Source organism: Dermacentor albipictus, chromosome 1 (genome assembly GCF_038994185.2).
Source record: "Dermacentor albipictus isolate Rhodes 1998 colony chromosome 1, USDA_Dalb.pri_finalv2, whole genome shotgun sequence".
NCBI classification, from domain to species: Eukaryota; Metazoa; Arthropoda; class Arachnida; order Ixodida; family Ixodidae; genus Dermacentor; species Dermacentor albipictus.
This window is the reverse complement of record NC_091821.1, coordinates 42,322,207-42,340,104: the sequence shown is the minus strand read 5'-3', so window position 1 is coordinate 42,340,104 and position 17,898 is coordinate 42,322,207. Positions and strand designations below refer to the sequence as shown.

The following is a 17,898-nucleotide window of genomic DNA, read 5'->3' as shown; positions in this document are numbered from 1 at the left end:
TCGCCCCTTACGTCAAGACATGCCGAGACTGTCAGTCACGCAAGACACCACCGACAAGGCCAGCAGGATTACTACAGCCGATCAAACCTCCTTGCCGACTATTTCAGCAGATCGGGATGGATTTGTTAGGACCGTTTCCGGTGTCAACATCAGGAAATAAATGGATCGTCGTAGCGAAGGACTATCTCACCTGCTTCGCTGAAACTAAAGCTCTACCGAAAGGCAGCGCAGCTGAAGTGGAGAAATTTTTCGTCGAGAAGATCCTGCTGCGACATGGTGCCCCAGAAGTCCTCATCACCGACAGAGGAACGGCGTTTACAGCAGAGCTCACCCAAGCCATTCTGCAGAACAGCCATACAAGCCACAGGAGGACAACTGCCTACCACCAGCAGACGAATGGTCTCACGGAGCGCCTGAACAAGACCCTCGCCGACATGCTAGGAATGTACGTCGACGTCGAGCACAAGACGTGGGACGTGGTCCTGCCGTATGTAACATTCGCTTACAACACGGCGGTGCAAGAAACAACACAGATCACGCCGTTTAAGCTAGTTCACGGCAGGAACCTGACGACGACGCTCAACGCCATGCTGCTGCACGTCACCGACGAAAAGAATGTTGACGTCGCGACCTATCTCCAGCGCGCCGAAGAAGCCCGACAGCTCGCCCATCTACGGATCAAAACCAACAGCGTACTGACTGCCGACACTACAACATCCGACGCTTCGTCGAGTACCAGCCCGGTGACCGTGGTTGGGTTTGGACCCCTATACGCCGACGAGGACTGAGCGAGAAGCTTTTGCGTCGCTATTTCAGACCATACAAGATCATCTGACATAGTGACGCACTGGACTACGAGGTCGTGCCAGACGGCATCTCGCTACCACAGCAGCACGGCTCATGACCTGAAGTAGTCCACGTGCGACTCAAGCCGTACTACCAGCGTTAATGAACTTTGGGACTTCGCGTACCTGACCTTTCGACTTCGTTTCTTTTCGTTGTTTTGTTACTTTTGTTTAATAAGTGTCCTTTTGTGTTTCGCTCTCTTATATTTGTAGCATCGGGACGATGCTTTTTAAGAGGGGGTAATGACACGTGTACTTCTTTATCTTTATCGGGCGACCACTTCTCACCGCCTAACAAATGTTATTGCACAGCGCAGGACGCGCCTGCATGTAAAAGAAGTTTCTGGAATGTTATCGATGGTTCCATCCGCTGTGTTTCCCCGCAACTTGTGTAATCTGATTGCATGTATGCGCGGCATGAATAGTGTAGAACTTTGTGGAAGACACGCGGGTCCCAGCGGTTACTCTGGAAGATTTGACGACTGATCTATAAAAGCCGACGCGCGTGACCTGCTGATCAGATTTTCGACGTTCGCCGAGTGTGTTCGCCACTACCGTTGTTCTTTGAATACAGCCTGCTTTTGAGGGCACAAGTTCGCCCAATAAAACGCCACTTTCTATAATCACAGTTTGGCTGCCTTCTTCACCGTCACTACTACGTGACAATATGTTGACTTCGCATTTACAGCCGTAATTTGGGTAAAAAAAACGGGCAAAAATTTTCTGATTTGTACTTCGAAATCATTACAACTTCCTCCAAATAATAATGGACCTCTACAAGCTATCACTCAATGTCTTTTATCAGTGGTCGTTTGAAATTGCAGAGAAAGCAACACACCCTAAACACTTGCTCTGCAATGTCAATCATGCTAATCGGGAAAGGTTTGCTTAATATTTGGAATGTTTTTATGCGTCCTATCGCACGTTCAACATGAACTCTTGCACATGCGATGCGACGTGTACGCTCAACAGCTTCAGGCGTCATCTGGGACTCGTGTTGCTCGCGGAATGGAGGTCGGAAAACCGTGATTCCTGGTGGTAAATAAGGAAATGTAAACCCCTTATCCACCATTATTGCGTCTCCCGGATCCATACGGTCCAAAAGCCCACTGCACTGAAGCATGGTCTTATCAGAGACCGATCCTCCCCAAAGACGTGACACATATGCAATGTACCCATCCGGTGTACAGCCCAAAAGCACCTTATAAGTATTGTAATGTTTATAAGTCGAAAATGTTTGCCGCTGTGCACTGAGGGATGACGGCCGCTGTATACGAACTTCCGTTGCATCTAGCACCAACCTAGTATTTTCAAAACCTCGAAAACATCCTGGGAGGTGTGGCGCTATCATTTCCCTTGTCGGCATTTGCATTCGTGCTTCCAACTCGTGCTCAAGGAAATTAACCCAGGTAGCAAAAATGCGACTGACATGGCTTGTGGACATTAAAAAGTTGCGAGCAACCTCTTCACCAGGCATGCCAGTTTTTAACCGCACAAGCACCATGAAGAACTCTACTTCGAGTTCGCGTTCCCTTGGCCGGCCAGGGACTTTGCTTTTTATGTTCCTTTCTGCCCCCCAGTAGGACATTTTGCTGGCTCGGGGCTCAAAGTATTCGAAGAGGCTTCGGAAAACACCATAATTAGGCAGCCCCGTATAGAAGGTGCACTTCTTAGCTGAAAGCCGAATTGTATTTAAAGTGAGTATTCTTGAATTTGCTTCATCAAGCTTCATCTCAAGCCACATATTTCTTCTTTCTAACGAAGCAATTTTTTGGTGAAGCAATGCTGTTTCCCTCTGTGTGCCGGTGCTGGTGCTCGCCTGGGAACCTACGATAATGGCATAGAAAGAGATAAAACTACTTAAGTGATGTAAGCAATCAACTGACAAAAGCCAGCTTTGCTAGTAAATTTGCACAGGGTGACAACAACCTTTAATCAGTTGTGCTGTCCAATGAATGATACTGAAGTAGGGTTTGGGTACAAGCTAGTTGGTATTCCATTGCTAACATCACTTAGACCGAAAGAATGACGCAGGCAAGCGCTGTTTCCAATGGAATACCTACTAGCCCGTACCCAAACCTCGCTTCAGTATAGTTTGTCGGGTATCAACGGCACTTGTTTTACCCATTCTTTCGGTCCCTCTGTCTATGTACGCGTTGGAAGTGATGTTTGCAATGAACAATGTTGACTAATCCCAAGGCTAAAACCATTGTTTACTATGAACACAACACTTGACATGCAATTTTCTGATAGTTTCATTACATTTCGTGACAAGCTTTCAAGGCAGATGTAAGCTACAGAGAAGGATGTGAAGCACCTAGTAAGTTGATCAAATCAATGCACTGAACGTTAAAATTAGTAAAACTTCACAGCTGCGAAGTTTTACTTCAAAGAAAGGCACGATGATAGTGAAGGCATGGCCTTATGATTAAATTACTGCAGTCACTTACCAATCACTGATGTTTGTAATGTCACAGGAGCTGTGTCTTCTCCAGCGAGATCCATTTGTATGTCACCTAAGAAGAAATAGCCCAGTTTAGGTCATTCATATTGTTGTGCTCATGATGTTCAATTTTTCTTATAAAAAACCAAAAATGTCAGCCTTGTCCTGGAATTTACATTATTACATGCTTTGACTGCTGCCCGTGTACCATGCATTAGGTGCATGTTAAAGAACACCAGGTGGTCAAAATTAATTCCCATACTACAGCGTGCCTCATAGTCATATTGTGATTTTAACGTAAAATCCCAGAATTTTTAAAACATGACTGCTCAACAAAGGACTTCCACTGGTTGCAGTTGATTTTAGTTGTATTATAAAATAAAACTGTGCTTCACCACACTGTATTTCTGTTTCCTTCATATTTCCCAAAATTTGCCTGTATATTTTTACAAGAACTGCTAGCTGAGTGGTGCAAAGTTAAATGACTTTTACAGCACCATTATATTTTCCTATTAGCTGCAAGTTGGAACAAAAACAATCACACTCAACTCAACCATCAATAAAACAACCTTCAATACCAATCAGATGAGAAGAAATTCAGCTGTGCATTCAGCTGACAGCCTTCTTTCTAAAAGGCACCCCATTAGCCTAACCATACATGCTTTGGAATGATTTCCCTGATATAGAATAGCCAGGCTGAATACTTGCAGCCTCTTACTTTTCCACAAATGACAAAATACTTTGTTTCACAGATTTCCATATGAGTAAGCACCCTAAAAATACCATGGCAAGCATGGCGAGCTACAAGCCGGCAGCCTTACCTTCACCACTTCCTAGCGGATTTGGTTCAGGCGTGTTCTGCGTGGGCCCTGCTGCACTACCAGAGGGTTGAATGGGCACCTCGGCTTCTGCAAATAAATACAGAAGTCTCACTAAAAGGAACAGAAACTGCTGTATGCATGTACAGCCAACCATACCAGTGACCACTTTTTTATTAACTATTTCGATCAGCTTGGAGCAACTTCAGCCACGTTAACATTCTGTGCCATTAAGTTAGCCATGGCATGGTACACATTGTACCTTACTGATATACAGAACACCTTTATCCATCAAAAAGTGACACATTACATTCATAGGCGACGTCTCTACGTACCTACATACAGTGAATAATACTTATTAGGACACTCAAGGTTGTTGTTCCATAGAAACTTCCCATTTGTATGTATTAAATATAGTCAATGAGGCATGCTCACCCTGAATGACTGCAAGAGGCTGGGCGTTCCCTTGTACAGTCCCGGGGTCCACTTCGCTGCTTTCAGAAGCTGTAGCAGAAGCCCCTAAAGATGACAAGCACAGACCTATCAATGCAAAGCTTAACATATTGTAAGAGCAAGATGAAATAAAATTTGTTATGTCAGATGAATTAATAAATGTATAAAAAAGCTGACCAATAAAGCGACTACTTGAGAGGAAGGATAATGTAAATGCCTGGTGCCTGGTGTGCGTACAAATCTGCGTGTGCACCTGAGGCACCGAGTTTTAGTTCAGGGACTGCACGCCCAACACTCGCTTGCAATCCGGCGTTGCGGAAGCAGATCTCGGCAAAATAAAACCTCCAGGGCACCAACCTGCGGCCAGCTCGACCGGTCGTTGAAAAACGCAGCTCTGCGTAGCGCAGCTTTACTGTAGCGGCGATGAATAACCTGCTCGAATGCCCTATTTGATAAGTGGCGTTCGGCATCACTTTCTCCTGTTAGTACGGCTTACTTTCGAATCACAGATACGCATGCACAGACACGACAGCGATGCAAGGTGTGGCGAAATCAAATGAGGAAACTTACGTTTGCGCTCCCGCCTTTGCGCGGCACGGTCGTGCCGCCGAACATCGGCGTCACTGCCAGCTCTCCTGTATGTGAACAGGCTAGGCACGTAGTCGGGGTGAGTAGCGCATTTCGACGGCCGGCCTGCATTTATAGACGCAATAAGTACGTAAAAGTCAAACAATAAAGGCTTTATCACACTTACCTGTGATGAAATGCGCACCACAGATCCTCGAATGCGCCGTTGGCTGCCACGGCGTGCCGTCCGGGTTCAACCGCTTTACCGCTGCCGTCCACAAACTTCTCCTATCTGCACTAACTCTCGCGGATGGAAATCTAAAGAAATTAGTGTTTCCCTTTCCATAGTAGTAGCTCCTGCAGCCGAAAGCGACGCAGTTAGCCGGCATGTCGCGCTCGCAGCCTCGTGGGGCACGTTACACTGACTTCTCCCACCACGACGCTACCGAGGGCTGCCCGAGCTGCGCCGTTTGTTTTCCAACCAAGAAGATGGCGCTCATGACGTGCCGGTTTTGGCGCATGCGCAGTCGTACTTCTGCAAGTGGTCAATTCTTAGAAAAAATACCTTTGGCGTTACCCTTGACAAAGATGCGGGCAGTCGACAGGTTTAGTTTTCACTCAACTCTGCACGACCCATATTTCCACATTTCAGTAGTTTCGTTTTCGCATAGTGTTGCACTGGTTTTGCTGGCTCATGAAACTTGCAAAAACTGCAAGCAGCAGGGAATGAGGCCCATCGTGACGAGCGTCAAAGATTGTGTTTATGGTTCAATGTGCGCTTTAGGTTTTTCTTTCCCACTGTCGGCTCTGTCTTAGCTTGGTTTCTGGCCATTCTGGCCACGCTTTTGTGTTTTGCGCAAGAAACCGTAGCACCAGTTGTCGGGTGCCATTTTACTCTCTAAAGGCAGTAAAGGGCAGTGATGGCTTATGAAACATCACCACTCCCAGCTCAGAACTGAGCGATTTGACTTGCGCTAGAGGTATGTGGACCCTTCAGATGAAATTTTCTTTCAAAGTAAGTCCTACATTGACCTGAAACAAGTGCTGCGAGGTTTTTGGAATGGCATTTTAACAGTCCACATTGACTTTATATTTGCCTTTAGTGTCCCTATAAAAATGAGACCACCAAGGACAGTGTTAGACCTTCATATAAGCATGCAATCAAATTTTGTCGCCCACATAATGGAAAAGACTGCACATGCAGTCAACAAATGAAATGAGAGAATATGAGTGCATGGCCTTCAGAATGTTCTGTGTCCAATGTCTGCACCCTGAAAACATTTCACTTGTGCCTAGTTAATATGACAGGTGTCGGAGTGAACATGCCAAAAGCTTGTTTTTACTCTGTCACATGGAATGCAGGCCTCACTGAGCTGGAGGATGCAGTGAAGGTCATGCGAACAGAAAATTGCATTTCATTTGGTGATGAGTATGCCACTCTCTCACTCCCGATTATATATTCTTTATCAGGCTGAAGATGCAGCCTTGAACCCTTTCTCTATATGTACACACTCTCTGTATACTGTATATCGTAACTAACTTTGGGCTAAAATATTGAAAAAAAAATATATTCATGCACTGGCTGTGCTGCATACCTCTTCCACAAGTGCACACCTTGTCAGCCACAGCCACGCAGTGCCATCTCTGCACCATGGACAAAATGCATAGAGGCATCTCTGTCTCGTCTTAACCGCATTTGAGTCTTGTGGCGGGAAGCTCGCCGATGACGCTGCTAGTCCGTGTACATGGGCAAGCAGTCGTGTGGTTTTTTACAGGCTTTCTTACTTGCAAAAAAAAAAAATAATAATAATAAATAAAAAAATAAACACGCGATGTGTACCTTGCTGGAAACACCCCATTTTGACATGTTATGATTCTCTACAACCACCTAACTGACATCTTGACAATTAGAACGACACTTAAGTTACATAATTAATTTTAAATAATTAGATGTCAATGACTAAAAAAATTCTTTTTTAACTCTGTGCATGATAGCAGAGACACCCTGTGTGTACTCTGTCCTTTGTTGCCAAGAGCAAGTCAGACCCCATGCAACAAGTCATCCAAGGGCCTTTAAACAGCAATGTATCAGCACATTGCATAGAGGCATATCAGTCACCTCTGTGGTTTCCACAGACTGTTACAGAGAAGACAGTCTAATCTATAATCACTAACCGAACCTGCATTATTTTTATATATGTAGTTATCATGGCTATGAGCACTCGTCAAGACTTAGTGGGCACTTAGTGAGCACACATTGGCCTCACATTCTGAGAATAGACTTGCATTGCGGCATCTGCATCACTAACTCAAGTTTGGAGTTCCTGTACTTTATCATTGCTCCTATAACTGCCCAAAATAACACCTGAAGAATCAGCTGAAAGGCAACTGAAACTTTTTGAAACATTTTATTTAGTAACGCTTGTGGGGATGCGCACCCTCGCGCCTCCCCTGATGTTTTTCCCGCATAGCGCGTCTCCTGTAGTGCGACTTCGCCGCGCACGCGGTGGTCTGAGTGGTACCGGCACAGTGCGAGAGATGGCGCTAGTGTTGCGCTGCTGCGGGGTTACTTGGGTGCGGGAAAGACAAGCCGCTCTCTTTTTGGGTTGGAGACAGCTAGCAGCACGGACGTGCCGCGCGTGCAGCGACCCTCTTTCCTGGCAGGTCGGCGCACGGCGGGGACGTCTCCCGCGTGCGCGGCGACCCATGCTCCTGCGAGACCGCCTCGCATGGCCGCCTTCGAACGCGCCACGATTCGCGTGACTATACACGCGAACGAGCAGGCGTTGGGATCCAGTATGGGGCGAACACATTCGCTCGCTTCCGGTCACGGTGAGTCGGACTTCTAGATTTGTCGCGCGCCCATCGGCATGTTTTGTGGATAGCAACTCGGCTAGCAGGCATTGATCTATGAAAGGTGCAGTAAATGCCCTTGCGATTGTTTGCACTACTGTGTTGTCGTTCCTTTGTCCCAAGAGTACGGTGTGAGAATCCCACATCAGACCCCACACGCTCACCTACAATACCGTATTTACTCGCATAATGATCGCACTTTTTTTGTCAGAAAAAGTGACGCAAATTCAGGGGTGCGATCATTACGCGGGTTAAATTTTCCGCGAAAAAAAAAATTTTTTTTTTCGTCCCGCGTTTGCTGCGGGATGAGAGATAGCGGGTGTGGGACACCACAACAAAAATGGCAGCTGGCGGAGCAAGCCGAACGCGCCAACCGCGATTTTTTTTTTCTTCTCGTGAGTACATTACGTGCATTGAAACAGTTTCTTCCGTATCAGTGATGAATATTACCGTTAATATCGGCAAGTTTGCGGCAATAACGTAGCCATGTCCACTTTGAGGGGACAGAAACAGGTGGGCGCGCTTAGCTGCCAGTGACATAGAAACACAGGACGGGGCATGCTGCGGAAACTGCGGCATCTGTCTTCACTACTATCCTAATACGGCACGTTTCCGCTAAGGGCGGGCGAATATCTTAGCTGTGTTACAAGCGTCGGCGTATGAATAGGGTACACTTTAACGTATCAGAGTAAACGTGGCTACTGTCATTGCTGCGCGCGATTTGTTGCGTGCTCACGAGTGCAAAAGCAGATGAAAAGAATCGAAATGCGCCTTTATTGTTTTTGTTGACATCAGCCATTATAAAGGCAACCCATAATAAAGGCAAGTTTGGTTGTACCTCATTTTGTCATGGAAGTGCGGAAAGTGATGAAAGTAATGAAATGAGGCATCTACTTAAGAATGTTTAGTGCGTGCAGGCCGCTTGGCTTGTCTTAAAGAGTCGTTCGCGTAGCATTCGACAGGTGGTAAGCGCGATCATTATTCGCTAGACTTAGCACAAGACGTATCGCTGCGGCAAGTTCGGGGTGCGATCATTACGCGGGAAATAAAAAAAATAGAATTTTGACGACAAAATTTAGGGGTGCGATCATTACGCGAGTGCGATCATTATGCGAGTAAATACGGTATACAAGCCAACACAAACATTCCTGAACCATGGAAGTTGTTTGTGCTTCAAAAGCAACATACACATACAAGCAAGAAAAAAATCATTTTTTTCTTGCTAGCCCTATCACTGCCATCACATATAGTAAGAGGAATGCATTAATGCAAGCAAATCATGGAGTAAGATACACAGGAGCGCCAACTTCGGCACTCGCCAATGCATTTGCTGTGAATCTGTGAGCACAGCTCTCCCCCGTGCTCTACCCCTCCACAACAGGCCTTTGCTAGTGCTTCTCCCCTCTTCCTTTCCTCCAGATTGCTAGCACTGATTCAACACACCATGTGCCGATGAAATTCGATAAACAATCAGCATCAGTGGCTCTTATGTACATGAAGGGGACCACGTAGCAAATAAGAATAGAACAAAGACTGCGTGTCACAGTTTGATTCTAAAAATGCACTGTGTATTGCTCGGTTGTTTAACAAGTGTTGCAAACTTAAACCGAGTGCTTCCATTTGATACTGCCTTGTCTTGAGCGGCTATGGTGCTACGCAGTTGTCACGGTATGCTGTACATCTGTTTTCCTGTGTTTCCATAACTCAACGGTAACATCTTATCGCGCATGTGTTTTAGGTTGTTATGCTCGTTCAATGGTGGATTAGCGAAGTGATGAAGTGTTTTGTTCTCGGATGCTAGTCTGGGTATGGCAAAGGAAACGAAAAATTTCCACTCTGTGTAGAATGGTGTCTACAGCCAAGAAGAAGTTAGTCGAAATTTAAGAACATCAAATAAACACTCGCTTGGCTGCATGATACATAAATTAGCATAACGTCTCTGAACTTAAAGTTATATATTAAGTCGACAACCGATCATTCGGACTCCAAGTCGATGACCAATAATTTGGACTCCATGAGGAACGTAAATAAATCCTATCAAATATCCGAAAAAACGAACGTATCCAAAAAGAAAGAATGTTATTTACGTTTTAAGGCCCCTGTGCATGGAATAAATGGTCAATTCGTTGCTGCACGGACTTCAGCTTACGGGCAATTAAGTACGCCTGTATTTCTGCCAGTTTTATGCTGTTGCTCTATGCCGATGCAAGGACTACAAAGGCTCGAGTCTGCATGTGAAGGCTCTGGATCACACAGCACGTCATCGTCGTCGTCGTCATCATCATCCGAGTTAGAGTCACTGTTTGACGATGGGAGAACTTGCTCAATTATTTCGTCATCATTCAGTTCGGCACACGATAACACTGCTCTGTTGCCGTCTGCAATGTCTTCAAATGTAACGGTGGCAGAAATCGGCCCACCGCAGCCTAGCAGGTCATCAATGATGTCCTCAAATGAGCAAGTTGTGGTAGGCGGCAGGTTCAGGCTCTTGCAGTTGTGGAGCCATTTGGACTGCGAGGGCACCGTTTGTGCCATTTGACGCGGCCTGTTGATAAGTTCATGACAAACACTTCTTGGAGCTGGCAAAGCGCTGTCTGGAACACATACTAAACAAACAAGCACAGAATAGCGAAATGCTGCCCGAAAGGCAAACTCAACAAACAGAATGGCGAGAGGAGGCCATGCGTGGGGTTGCCGGAATGGGGTATGATGATCGCGATAATGATGCGACCTAAATTCAGGCAAAGCCTCCAAGTTTGGCATTTGCAGTTAACTCTCTGAGGTGTAGTGCTGCGACCAAAGCAAGGCCTCAGGGATTACCATCTAGCGTGTAATTTCTGAGGCCACACTTGATGTCTCGCGTCTCTGAGGCTATACTTGAAGTCGTGTCGAGGTTGCCAGAGGAGACAATGGCGGCAGAGTTGGCGTACGCTACAGTCAGGGACGGAGTCCGGATAATCGAATGTAGCGCTGGCGACTGTACAAAATATCGGTCGTCGTTCCAGATCAAGTCTATGGGGCCACTGGCAGTGCCACGAAGCTGTCCGAGTTATCGGTGTAGGATTTATTGGTCGGCGACTGTAGTACTAAAATAATGAGAATGACTGTTGATGTAGGCAATGACCATAAAAGATAATCAAGAAAGGAATATTATAATAAAATATGTCAATGTCATTGGCACAAAAGACTCCCTGGGGTCCTTGAACAAAGGGCCTGGAGACATGTGCTCTACAAACCACTACTATTGCACTAGCACCCTCTAGGAAGAGGGCGTACTACAAATCTTTTGGGCTAATAACATGTAACACAACATTTAAAAATTAAGCCCTGCTTTTTGGTCTCAAAGAACGGTTCTCGCAGCCAGATGTAAGGGAATATGCTGCTGGTACGCTTGAGAGAAGTGCTTTTTCCGCTCAGTTTCAGCTTCCTGGCACTTCAGCAAGACGTGGAGGACAGTTAGCCTCTTGCCACATCTACCACAGACCTGACGTTGAGCACCAGTCAAATAGTAAGATTGGGTACCGTATGTGTGCCCTATTCTCAGTCAACACGAGATGACATCACATTGTGACTTTGTTAATGTTGACCCATTCCCTAAATGTGGCTTAATTACGTGGAGCAGGCATGTACCCAGGGGGGGGCCCGGGCCCCCCCCCGAAATCAAGTGGCATACCCCCCCTCTCCCCACCCTCGCCACCACTCACACATTCCTAAAGCGCCACCAGATCAATGTTGAGACTTGACAGCTGTTCATCGGTCAGCATTATGCTGCCTTTTTCACTCCTTTTAGACGGCGGTAGTTATCGGCACCTCTTGTAATGTGAAGGACAGGTTTCTCATAGATTCAGCACCGGCGCGATCAACTCGAGATGCGTTCAGTTGTCACCATCTATTCAACCGTCACCCGCACAGCTGTTGCTTTTGCTAGTTCAACCTTCTTTGTTTAGGCTGATCCTGGGACCAGGAGAGGGATGCGGCTGTTCAGCTGGTCTGTACTCTCGTGGAACGAGTTGCGGCCGGAGAAAACGCCAATTGCGTTTAACTTTTCCCTTTGCTTCATTATTTTCTTGAGTTACGGCTCGCCGCGACCCTGGCAGATGTCCGGAACCATATACACGTGATATGGGTTAGATGAGGTGGGAAATAAAATAATGTGAAAGAGCGTCCATCATGAAACCCTGCAATAACCCTTAAACCCATGAGCAAGATGACTGTGGCCCGTTACCTCGTCTGTTTTTCCCTAACTGTGTAGCACTTTTCTTGCAAAATTGGCAACTGGAAACAAAAATCGCAAGGAGTTGAGAAATTAAGCGATATACTAAGGGAGAGAGCCAAGGCAACAACCAAACTGCAAGCAAAAGCGAATAATAAAAAAGTTAAGCGTTGTTCATGAGACTATTTATGGATCAACATCTTTTTATTGAAAAAGTAGAGAAAACGCCGCCGGAAGTGGAGAACAATTACTTGTTTTGAATGACGCTTCTACAGTTATCGGTCGAACCGCCTCACGTAGCCACTTCTCTGCTGTGCTTATGTGGGTGTTTTTCTAACCTTTCGCGGTGAGCGCAGTACGTCTAGAATCGCAGAGTCCTGCGCTCTACGTGGTTGTATGGGACTGGCGGCCGCACAGAGTTACGCAATTCGTGGAACTGTCAAAACTAATCAACAAGGCTAAAATAACTGATATTCGAAACTATAACATGAGAAACACTGAAGAAGCCGTAAAAAATGAACGCAGCCTGAAATCAGTAAAAAGGAAAACCTGGCATAGGACAAACCATGATGTATGCACTAAAAGATAAAAAGGGAAATATCATCAGCAATCTCGAAGATATAGTAAAAGCAGCGGGAAAATTCTAAGCTGACCTGTATACAGTACCAAGAGGAGTCACAATACCTCACTTAGAAACAGTAATGAACAGGATACAGAAACTCCTATTTGACAGAAACCACATTTGAAACCCGCAGAAACCCAGAAACCCACATTTGACAGCTTCTCCAGAGTATAAACACCTGGCATTTCCCTGGCATAGCGAATCTTGTTACACAAAGATGCTTGAGGTCTGCCTCACCAAATTACGCTGCCGCATTTCCTCCATAAATTTCTATTTATACAGGTCGGGTTTGGTTCCCTCTCCCCTTTGTTCTTTTTGTGAGGAGGAGGAGACGATACAGCACTTTCTTCTATCTTGCCGCCGCTTTGCTGCGTCAAGAAAAAGATTGTTGGAGATACCTTTTCGAAGAATTGGCCAGGACTTGACAGAACCTGCAATTCCTTCATTCGGGGCGTCCACATTGGGATTCAGCCACAGGGATGCATGCTTCGCTGTCCAAACATTCCTTACAGAATCTAAACGAATGCCCTGCTAGATTCTATTTTTTTATTACTTTTAAATTAATTATTCCTCATTCAACAGCACCTTCCCGATTTTATTTTAGCCGGTAATTCAACCCTATTCAGTGCTATTCGCATAGATATTAGGAAATTTATGCTCTATATTATTTTGGAATAATCCACCCATTTCTTGGCCAATCCCCCATCGTGGGTAGGAGCCACACGGGCCACAGGCTGCAACAACAACAACAACAACAACAACAACAAAGGAACAAGAGATCAGGATCGCCAGTCGCCCACTAGAGACTGTGAAGGAGCACGTTTATCTAGGTCAATTATTCACAGGCAACCCTGATCATGAGAAGGAAATTCACAGAAGAATAAAAATAGGTTGGATCGCATACGGCAGACATTGCCAGCTCCTGACTGGAAGCTTACCATTATTATTGAAAAGTAAGGTGTGCAATCAGTGCATTTTGCCAGTGCTGACATATGGGGCAAAGACTTGAGAGCAAGTTAAGGACCGCGCAAAGAGCGATCGAACGAAGATTGCTAGGCATAACGTTAAGAGAGAAAAAGAGCGGTTTGGATCAGAGAGCGAACGGGTATATACGATATTCTAATTGACATCAAGAGGAAAAAATGTAGCTGGGCAGGTCATGTAATGCGCCGGTTAGATAACCGTTGGACCATTAGGATTACAGAATGGCTACCAAGAGAAGGAAAAGGCAATCGAGGAGGACAAAAGAATAGGCGGAGCGATGAAATTAGGAAATTCGCGGGCGCTAGTTGGAATCGGTTGGCGCAGGACAGGGGTAATTGGAGATCGCATTGTAGGGAGAGGCCTTCATCCTGCAGTGGACATAAAACAGGATGTTGATGATGATGATGATGATGATGGAGGTGGTGGGCCCCCCCCGAAAAAAAATCCTGGGTACGTGCCTGACGTGGAGCTTATTCAATGTTTCCACGTCCCACAAGTGTTGCCAAAAAGTAGTTCCGTCAGTTTTTTACGTAAGACAGGCTTCAAGTGTGTGGCTGTAATGGGAATGGACAAATTGCCAGCTTTCTTTTTATGGATGTAGCCATTTCATCTGCAAGAACATGCCCTCTATGCCTCTGTGCCCAGGCACCCAGCATATTATAATATGTTGCTTAAATGCATAAGTTGTACATAGCAACAAATAAAGGTAGTTGATTACAGAACCTTTTATGTTTTCATAGTGTTTAACACTTTGATACTTAAGGAGTCTATGAATATAATGGCTGTTTGCAGACTATTTTTCTAATGCGTTTCACAGCCGCCATCACTGCATAGGCTTCTGCAATGAAGATGCTGGTTTCTGGATGCAGGAAATCAGATGCTAAAAACGTTGGACCTATTGCTGCATGAGATACACTGGCATGCGACTTTGATACATCTCTGTAGAATTCTGGGTAATTATATACGTAGACTGAAGGTGCAAAAAATGCATTTGTACGTGCGACTCTGCAGCATGCTTAGTGATTTCAACAAACAATGTGTCCCATTCTACGAGCTGCCACTGCATCAGTGATGGCAGCAGCTTTGCTGAAGCTGTTAGATGAATGTCCTGTTCCAGCTGTGACGTCCCCTGATTCTTGGCAGTCGGAACTCCTTACTCTATTTGTCTGCTCGCACTTTCATGTTCTTTTTACAAGACAAGATTCATGATAAGTTGAAATAGGCTAATTTCGTGCCTTCAAAACACAGGAGAGAAAAAATGACCAGCCGAATTTCTTTCCAGCCTATTTTTTAACATTGCATCAAAGGTCTTATAAATATACTGGCTTGGCCAAGGCTTCTTTAGAACAATTTTTTAATACACTACAATTCTGCTGGTATGTTCCACGTTAGTAAAAGAAAAAACCCCCCCCAGGGCATGAAGAAATTGTGCTGTCTGTAAACCTGCTGCTGGCCACAACAATGTCCATAGTTACTTGGTTTAGCGCAAAACAACTGACACAAGGACAACAGGACAAGGCGCTACTCTCAACTGACATTTTATTGCGTCACTTCTTTATGGAGAGCAAAATCCAGAAGAACATGCACAGCGAGCACCGTGTGCAGGAACCACCACAACATCTGGTGAGCTCGTGACAGAATCCAAAAAACCACAGTCAGTGCTATACAAGGTTAAAGAAGGCACACTAACGCACTGCCAACCCAGTGACTGTATGAAAAAAGGTTCCGATAATTCTCGGGCGGTGGTATCACGGCTCTTTTTCAACGTTATAGTATCATGAAACATAGCTTTGCACTTGCATAGTTTACAATGTTGAGCTAAATGGAAACCTGTGCCTGTCGGTATGGATCGCTCATGTTCTTTAAGGCACTCATTAACACAGCGGCCTGACTGCCCTACATACACTTTGCCACATGACAACGGAATCTTATATACCACACCGACGCTACAATCTACAACCTTCATGAGGTTCTTTTCACAACCTGGTTTTTTACTTGTTTTTAAAATACAGCTGCACAACATTGACAGTTTCTGAGGAGCAGAAAGCACTACTGGGATTTGGTATCTAGTGGCGACATTCTTTAGATTGTGAGCCACTCTATGGCAATACGGCACAACTTCAGGCCTCCTCTTTTATGTAACACAGTTACTTTTATGACACTTCCTTTTCAGTTTCTGAAGCAATACCTCAGAGACTGACGTCACCACCACACTTGGGTAACCCGCAGCCTGCAGCCTATTTAACTGTCCAAAATAGCTCTGGTTTGCAGTGTGATGACAGGATTTCATTAACGAAGATTCTAGACACATAAAAGCAATGGCGCGTTTCACAATCTTTGAGTGCGCAGACGCATAAGGTAAAGGTTCCTTACATGCACGTGGCGAGTACACCAAACAGGCATGACCTGTTTGCAAGGATAGCTGAAAATCTAAAAACTGGAGTTTACCCTCCCTAGATAGCTCATGTGTGAAAGTTAAACCTTTGCTATTGTCACTGAACAGAGTTAGATTATCAGCTACCATACTGGAGCATTAATCGTTAGTCTCTTTTACCTCTACAAGAAAATCGTCAACATATCTAAAAAATTTTAACAAAGTCGTTGTCCAAAGCACTCTCAAGAGCGCGGTCAATAAACAATAAAAAATATTACAAAAAGCAGGCACCACACATGAACCAATAAACACACCATATTTTTGAATAAATAGCTTATTTTTGAACCAGATAAAAGTTGCACTTAGATAAAATTCGAGAATGGACAAAGAATTTTTCAAGGACAACTCTGTTGCATTGCGAAAATCTACCTCGCCACTCTCTTCGATGCACGTCATCACACTATGAAATAGCTCATTGTGCGGTATTGAGTAATAAAGATTTTCGACGTCCACAGAAAAAATTTCGGCTACTGAATGGTTGTCTTCCAGAAAGGAAACATCGAAAGAATTCTTTATGCCATAGCGATCATCAATAGTTAAATGCTTCAACTGTTTTTGCAATAAGTGGCAAAACAATGCAGCTGCCAACAGTTGTTTTCACTGACTATTGTACGGAATGGCACATCCAGTTTGTGCATTTTTGCAGTGAAAAAAACCTCTAGTGCAAGCACCTTACACTGTTTGACATCTTTCACAATCTTGGTGAGACCTATATTTTCCAACAAAGAAACGACTTTGCGTTTTACCTTCTGAGCTTTCTGGTTAGCCAGAATGAAATTCTTGTCAGCAGCCTGAATGGCTTTTTTGTTGAAGACAGCAGCCAGAGCTATCACGAAACCACCCTTCTCATCACTCAGGAACTACTAAAGTTCATTGTCTCTAAAGAAAGATACTACCCTCTTGATCACAGCTGTCGAAGGTGGCGCATTCTTGGTGACGGTCCTACGAAGGCAATCCACTCCATCCAGGAGGCATCATTCTTGGTCAAGATAGCTCCATGATACAGGAGCTATCTTAATAAAAGAGCTGTGATACCACCGCCTGAGAATTATCGGAAGCTTTTTCTATGCAGTCACTGGGTTCGCAGTGCATTAGTGTGCCTTCTTTAATCTTGTACAGTGCTGAATATGGTTTTTTGGCTTCTGCCACATGAATGCGCTCTGGTGATCGGATGTTGTGGTGGTTCCTGCACATAGTGCTCACTACGCATGTTCTTCGGGATTCTGCTCTCTATAAAGGAGTGACGCAATAAAATGATGTCAGTTGAGAGTAGCGCCCTGTACTGTCGTCTTTCTTATGTCCATTGCTTTGAGCTAAACAAAGTAATTATGGATTCGCACCAACTAGCCCACCAACGCATTCTGCACGACAATGTCATTTACCGTACACATGGCACAAGTATAGGGTGAAGCTAGCAGCAGTGCTAAGAAGTCAGATGCCACACATTGGGTTAGAACAGTAGAAACCAAAAGTTTCATAAGGTTCTAAGTCACCTGCAAACTTACCTGGTTTGAAGCCCTTGACATTCGGCCCAACACTCTCCACGATGCCACCTCCCTCATGGCCCAAGATGCATGGAAACATGCCTTCAGGATCCAAGCCCTCAAGAGTGTAAGCATCTGTGTGGCAGACACCCGTGTGCAGAACCTGTACAATTGAAATTCAA

At 45.1% G+C, this 17,898-nt stretch overlaps 2 protein-coding genes across 3 annotated transcripts in view; both read right to left on the bottom strand.

Annotated features, from left to right (window-relative positions):
• Fdh (alcohol dehydrogenase class-3 Fdh) overlaps positions 1-17,898 on the bottom strand; it is an 89,950-nt gene that overhangs the window by 52,209 nt on the left and 19,843 nt on the right. For both annotated transcript variants that reach the window (XM_065437850.2, XM_065437845.2), the window contains exon 3: positions 17,738-17,879. In XM_065437850.2, coding sequence (XP_065293922.1) covers positions 17,738-17,879 — 142 coding nt within the window. The remainder of the gene's footprint in view (positions 1-17,737; positions 17,880-17,898) is intronic.
• Positions 1,611-6,999, bottom strand: LOC135906437 (uncharacterized). Its single transcript, XM_065437829.2, has 6 exons — positions 5,314-6,999; positions 5,130-5,252; positions 4,542-4,625; positions 4,110-4,196; positions 3,296-3,361; positions 1,611-2,672 (listed from the first exon to the last, which is right to left on the bottom strand). The coding sequence occupies exons 1-6, from the start codon at positions 5,513-5,515 to the stop codon at positions 1,630-1,632; spliced, it is 1,605 nt and encodes a 534-aa protein (XP_065293901.1). The 5' UTR covers positions 5,516-6,999; the 3' UTR covers positions 1,611-1,629.

Bases quoted from the DNA above. Each gene is read 5' to 3' on its own strand.
- LOC135906437 (XM_065437829.2), bottom strand. From the start codon at position 5,515: ATGCCGGCTAACTGCGTCGCTTTCGGCTGCAGGAGCTACTACTATGGA. The intron at 4,197-4,541 runs GTGAGCATGCCT...ATTTATTTGCAG, and splicing joins GCCTCTTGCAGTCATTCAGG to AAGCCGAGGTGCCCATTCAA. The intron at 2,673-3,295 runs GTAAGTGACTGC...CCATTATCGTAG, and splicing joins ATTACAAACATCAGTGATTG to GTTCCCAGGCGAGCACCAGC.